At 56.3% G+C, this 6,341-nt stretch overlaps 1 protein-coding gene across 1 annotated transcript in view; it reads right to left on the bottom strand.

The window, feature by feature from the left end:
* GLI1 (GLI family zinc finger 1) overlaps positions 1–6,211 on the bottom strand; it is an 8,031-nt gene extending 1,820 nt beyond the window's left edge. Inside the window, 11 exon segments of the mRNA XM_010286822.1 lie at positions 1–473; positions 847–1,126; positions 1,305–1,553; positions 2,020–2,184; positions 2,683–2,832; positions 3,482–3,622; positions 3,768–3,863; positions 3,967–4,129; positions 4,366–4,561; positions 5,812–5,907; positions 6,115–6,211. Of these exon segments, the coding sequence (XP_010285124.1) occupies positions 1–473; positions 847–1,126; positions 1,305–1,553; positions 2,020–2,184; positions 2,683–2,832; positions 3,482–3,622; positions 3,768–3,863; positions 3,967–4,129; positions 4,366–4,561; positions 5,812–5,907; positions 6,115–6,211 (2,106 nt within the window).
* Between the last annotated feature and the right edge of the window lie 130 nt (positions 6,212–6,341).

Below are 6,341 nucleotides of genomic sequence, written 5' to 3'. Positions count from 1 at the left end.
GGTCGGTTGAGCTGGCCCAAGATAGTCCCCAGGTAAGCTGCTGTGGCCACCCATGCCCACCCGCTCCATGCTGGGCAGTGGGGTTGGGGGTGGGCCACCTGTAGCTGCAGCATATTTGGCCTTGAGACGGTAGCGCTGAACTGGGGTAAGGCTGCCCACACCTGGCAGCCCTCCACAGTGGCTGGCATCACTGGAGCGTCGCGACTCGTCTGGAGAGATGGGGTCATAGCCGTCTGCCAGGCCTGCCCCACTGGGCATCGCCCCTGCCTCACCACCCAGACATGGCCCAGCCAGGTATGGGGACACCAGGGATGAGCGCCGGCTCACCGTGTAGGCTGAGCTTACAGTACTGGTGGCGCTGCTCCGGCGCTCGTTCAGTGGCATGCCCATCTCTGCTGCTGACAGCTCCGCAATACGCCGGTGCGAGGCAGCTGGCGGCGGCACGGAGATCCCAGGCACCTCGCCAGGCAGGCCTGAGGAAAGAAAAGGAGTTACACCAGGGCATTCGGGACACAACATGGCACCAGCAGCCAGAGGAGGAACAGGCAGCCACCTCCAGTACCAGGATGTGGCCTCTTCCATGGCTAGTGCCTGCTAGGACAGGAAGCAGATTCAAGTGGTGGCAACAAAGAGGGGGCAGAAGATCATTTAGAATAATTTATGTTGGAAAAGACCTTTAAGATCATCAAGCACAAAGATGGGGCACAGCCCAAAGATGGGGCACAGTCCAGATGTGGGGGTTCACCACTACTGAAAGGAAGGTGTGGAAACCTCCTGGCTGCAAACCAGACCTCTCTTGACATGGGAGTGGCCCCGCATCTGGGTGGGAGGAAACCACAGTCTCACCGGATCCAGGGATGGCTGGCAAATTCAGGCCCTTGGTAGCTGATGGCTTCCTCATCTGCTTCAGTTTGTCAATGCGAAGGTTTTCTAGCTTGTGGAGGGCCATGAGCCCTGAGGTGCCCATGGGCTCACTGGGCACCACATCCTCCAGTGTGGACAGATCCTCGTAGCTCCCACCTGCGTTGCCCGCCATCTCCACCCCACTGTCATTGTTGGTGGTGCTGCCAAGTGGGGAGTGGTCACTGCTGCATGATGACTGCCCACCTGGGCTGGGCTGCGGCTTCTAGGGGGTACCCAAAACATTAACCAAGGAAAAGGGGGTCAGATATCCGCTACACACTTAACGCAACCTGTGAGCCCACACCCTGCCAAATGCGGAGGTGACTCCCCTACCATGCAAACTGACTCCTCCAACAGGCCTGGCCCGGCCTCCCTCTGTCATCACACCCTCAGCTCCTTACCAAGGCCAAGTCAGGCACCAAGAGTTTGCCGTCATCCTTCCGGGCGTCACTGGGGCCATTTGTGTCTTTCTCCTGTTTCATGTCTGGGGGGCCACTGGGGGTGGGCAGTGCACGGCCTGGCACCACATCCCCTCGATGCTTCTTGGTGACATGGGCGTCAGGGCCATGCACCGTCTTCACATGTTTGCGCAGGGAACTGGGGTCTGTGTAGCGCTTGGTGCAGCCTGGAATCTTGCACACGTAGGGCTTCTGTCAGGGGAAAAAGGTAGGCATGGTGGAGGGAGGGTGTTAGATCTGACTACAGATCCCCCCAACAAAGTACCAGCTGGGCATGAAATAAATCCCCCTCTCCTCCCTCTCAAGTAGGCCCAAGCACTGAGGGAACTAAGGGTGGGAAGAGATCAAAGAGGTCGAGTCCCCTTGGAGTGGGCATGTCAGGTGCTACAGCAGTGCCCTGGAGGAGGTCATAGGGAGCCAGAGGAAGAATGCAAGGACGGTGCGCCACGGGAGTGGGGCAGCGGGTAAAAGGGCCCTGGTGGGAATGCAGGTGACTGAGGAAGGGAGCAGCGGACCATACTTTATTAGAGCAGGCAAGGAGGAAGTTGGGGCACACAGAAACAAAAACAGGGATGCAGGGAGTTTTCAGAGTACAGAACTAATCAGGAGGCGTACAGGGAGGCCAAATGAGTGCAAAAAGCCCCAGATGGGTCTGTACCTCATTGGAATGAGTGCGGTTTTGATGCTTGGCCCGGTCAGAAGCATTGGAGAAGGCCTTGTTGCAACCCTCATGTTCACATACGTAGGGTTTTTCACCCGTGTGTGAGCGCAGATGCGTCTTGAGGTTCTCCAGGCGTGAGTAGGCTTTGTTACAGCCTTCAAACTGTGCAGGCAAGCAGGGTCAAACATGCATCACACCTTCCATAGACCCAGTACCACATCACCCCTACGCTACATACCCACAGCACATATGCCACTGACACGTTATCATACCTCCCAACCAATGCACAACACACCTGCCCTCCTTCAGGTGCATGTCCTCGCACCACTGCACAGCCCTTTACCCTTCTGGCCTGTCATGCCACCTCACTATGCACTGGCTACATGGCCATGCTGTACCCAGCCTGCTACATACCTCTACCTCATGTGCATCTCTGCTGTGCGATTGATCACATGGGCTCTGGCCTGCCACACATGAACCCCACTCTATTATGCACTACCATGCTCCTGACCACCCTGTCTGTCCCACCTCATTTTCCCTACCACATGTTCCCCTCAATGCCATATACCAGACAGGCCAGCTCACGTCCTGCCCTGAGCTCTGCCTGGTGCAAGGCACCACAACTTAGCCAAGGCTTTGCAAAGGCTTGTGCCAGCTCACCGTGCATTTGTGAGGTTTCTCGCCTGTGTGACGTCGCATGTGTACCACCAACATGTACTGAGCTTTGAAGGGCCTCTGCTCCCGGGAACATGATGCCCAGTGGCACACAAACTCCTTCTTCTCCCCGTGGATATGCTCATTGTTGATGTGCTGAGGAGAGAGGGGCATCACTGGTGGCATTGGGCAGGGCGCCAAGGGCCAGGGAGATACAAGTGTCTTAAGAGAATATCATAGGAGAAATAGACATAGAGAGATTGGGATGGCAGGTGGAGACACCAGAGGTTGGGGGAAAACAGAATGGTCAGATGGTGTCTAGAGGAGGCAGGGGATACAGGAGATGGCTGGGGGCTGTTTTGGGAGGACTAAGAGAAGACGTAGGGGTCAAGGTGGTGTGGCGGGTCAAGGAGGGGTGGTTGAGGGGAGACCACCTCCAGATAGGAGAGCTGGAGTGTCTGGAGGGAGACAAAGAGCAAAGGAGGAAGTCTGGATGTACCAGTGGTTCAGGAGAGCTGCCCCAGAGGTGAGGAAGGTCAGACTGGGTGTTCCCCTAGGGATATGGTATGGGAGGGTCACAAAGAACTTGCACACAAGAAGTGGAGGATGCATGTCCCTCCTCTCCTAGGGGCAACTTCCAACACTGTGCACCTGTGTCATGAGTTCTCAGGGTGGGACAGGGAGGGGAGTGGCCCAGTATAGGACAGTCTTAGAGTAGGAGTTGAGGGTTGATGCAGGTGGATGTCAGCCAGCAGTCTGAGGGCAGGTTCTGGGACTGGGTGTAGCCAGGCAGGACCTAACTCACATGCACCAGTTGCTCCTGCGTATCGAACTCCTTGGCACAGCTGTCCCAGTAGCAATTGGTTTCATACACAGTCTCAGACTCAGGTTTCCCATCCTCTTTCTCCAGATCTTCCCGAACATCGAGCATCCCCAGCAAGGGGTCCTGGGGGAGCACAGCCAGATAAGCACTCCCAGGTATGACCCTTCGTGCTCCCTGTTACTGGGACTGCTGCCAGGGAGGAGCGTAGAGCCCTGGGGAAGTGGAGGGGGTCTCAAGGCCTGGGGAGTATCTGGGGCCTGGGGAATACCTGGGTGGAAGCTGGACTGGAGATGTCACCCTCGGATCTCTCCTCTGGGTATTTGACAGTCAGAGGGCTGTTCAGGCTCCACTCCAACTTCAACTGCTACCAGGACAGGGGGAAAGTAGAAAGCAGTCAGCACTGAGGTGCCCGCTGGACCAACGCTTATATAGGATGCACCATTTATATGGATGCAAGGCTCCCTTACCTGGCAGTGTTTGAGGGTCCCACGAGCTGGGGCATGGTGCAGGAGCCCTGGGCGGGTGGACAGGTTTTCATGGGAGCTACATGGGGGGGATGTGGGGGTGTGGCTGTAGAGGTGGCCTTGGCCCTTCTGCTGACCCGGTGGACTCTGGTACGCCAGTGATGGACTGCAAAGAGCAAGAGGGATGAGCAGATGACACCATCAGAGGACAGAAATGTAGGTCTTCTGAGCCAGGAATCCCAGGCGTCTGAACTCCCAGCCACCCCTTCCCTAACCCACTGTCCCACTCTGCTCCTGCCTTCCCTAGCCCTCACCCCACACACTCCCCAAGTTGTGAATCGGCATTCAGGCCCAGACTGACATGTTGCATGCATGCCAGCGGGGCTGAAGTCTGGTGCCCACCTGATGGTGCTGATGGAGAGGTGGCCATAGGAGCCACCGGCAGAGGCACAGCGGGAGTTGATGAACGCAACGAGGGAGTTAGGTGAGGTGCGGATTACCGTCTGCAGGTCAATGCTAGAGTCTGATAGGGGTGAGATGGACAGTGCCCGCTTCTTCCCAAGTTTGCCTGCACCACGGGGCGTTGAGAACCGTGAGCCTGGGATGGCAGCAGAGAGTGGGGGACACTTCTCTCAGCATGGGTCCTAGGAGGCTGAAGAAACCCCCAGGGACACAAGACTGGTGCTTTGGAGCCTGGAGGAGTACCCCGAGTGTGCCGGTTAACTTCTGATTTAGAACAGAACAGAACAGAATAGAATAGAATATTTCCATATAGAGTATTTCCATTGGAAAGGACCTACAGTGATCATCTAGTCCAACTACCTGACCAATTCAGGGCTGACCAAAAGTTAAAGCATGTTATTAAGGGCATCGTCCAAATGCCTCTTAAACATTGACAGGCTTGGGGCATCAACCACCTCTCTGGGAAGCCTGTTCCAGTGTTTAACCACTCAGTAAAGAACTGCTTCCTCATGTCCAGTCGAAATCTCCCCTGGCACAGCTCTGAGCCATTGCCACATGTTCTATCACTGGATAACAGGGAGAAGAGATCAGCACCTCCCTCTCCACCTCCCCAGCTCAGGAAGCTGTAGAGAACAATGAGGTCACCCCTCAGCCTCCTTTTCTCCAAACTAGACATACCCAAAGTCCTTAGCCACTCCTCACAGGGCATGCGTTCCAGCTTTTTCACCAGGTTTGTTGCCCTCCGCTAGACACATTCGAGTACCTTCACATCCTTCTTAAATGGTGGGGCCCAGAACTGCACACAGTACTCAAGGACAGGCTGCACCAATGCTGAATACAGCAGGATAATCACCTCTTTTGACCGGCTGGTTATATTGTGTTTGATGCACCCCAGGGTGCAGTCTTCTCTCTTGGCTGCCAGGGCACATGGCTGATTCCTATGGAGCCTGTTGCCAGTCAGCACCTCCAGATCCCTTTCTGCAGGGCTTGCTCTCCAGCCACTCCTCTCGCAGTTTATAGCTGTTGCTCGCCTTGGACTGTGGCAAGGCTCAAAAGTGTCCCCCCTCTCTACCACAGCCATCAATGTTCCTAGGCTGTACCTGAACCCCTTGACACACATGTACTCCCTGCTACAGCTGATATCATCCCAAGAAAAGTGCCTGATCCCCTTGACCACAGACAACACAGGAATCACTGTTCCAGGAAAGATACCTGAAGCTCCAGCAGTCTTCTCCTTCATCACAAGCACCACTGTCCCAAATACTACCCAACCCCCTCAGCACACACACCTGCGCTCCTGACACAATCAGCACAATTCCCAGGAGATGCCTAAACCCCTTGTAGAACTCCTGCCTGCCCCATGCTCTCCCAAGACTGGAGACTTACCATCACCACTGCCTGGGTGCTCAGTTCCTGGCACCAACCCATAACCACGGTGACTGCTCATGAGGTTTGACTGATGGCATAAGGGGAAATCAAGTCCTGGCAGAAGGGAGGAGGAAGACAGGTATTAGGGTGGGCGGCACAAGGGGGAGAGAAAATCCCCAGAGCATCCCTGAACCCAAGGACTGAATCAGAAATTGGGTGCCCCTCACCCAATGAACCTAAGACCTGAATCAGAAATTGGGTGCCCATGCCAGGCACTGCTCAGGCCCAGACACTGGCCAGGACAAGAGGGCTATGACCAACCTTGTGGCCCTGGGGCACCTGGAGCTGGTCCGTGGGGTGGGTGCAGACAGCAATGCTCAGCGTAGCTGGTGGCCAGGGGGCTGACGGGGTTGAACATGTCGCAGTGGGGCCTAGCCAGGCTCAGAAGCACATCTGGTCCTCGCCGAGGGGCTGGAGCCGGTCGGGGCCTGAGGAGGACAAGGGTGGCCTGGCGTCCCCGCCCGGGAGCCCCGCGCCCTCCCGGCCCC

The sequence above is a fragment of the Phaethon lepturus genome, unplaced genomic scaffold, assembly GCF_000687285.1.
Source record: "Phaethon lepturus isolate BGI_N335 unplaced genomic scaffold, ASM68728v1 scaffold14525, whole genome shotgun sequence".
NCBI classification, from domain to species: Eukaryota; Metazoa; Chordata; class Aves; order Phaethontiformes; family Phaethontidae; genus Phaethon; species Phaethon lepturus.
This window is presented reverse-complemented; position numbering and strand designations above follow the sequence as displayed.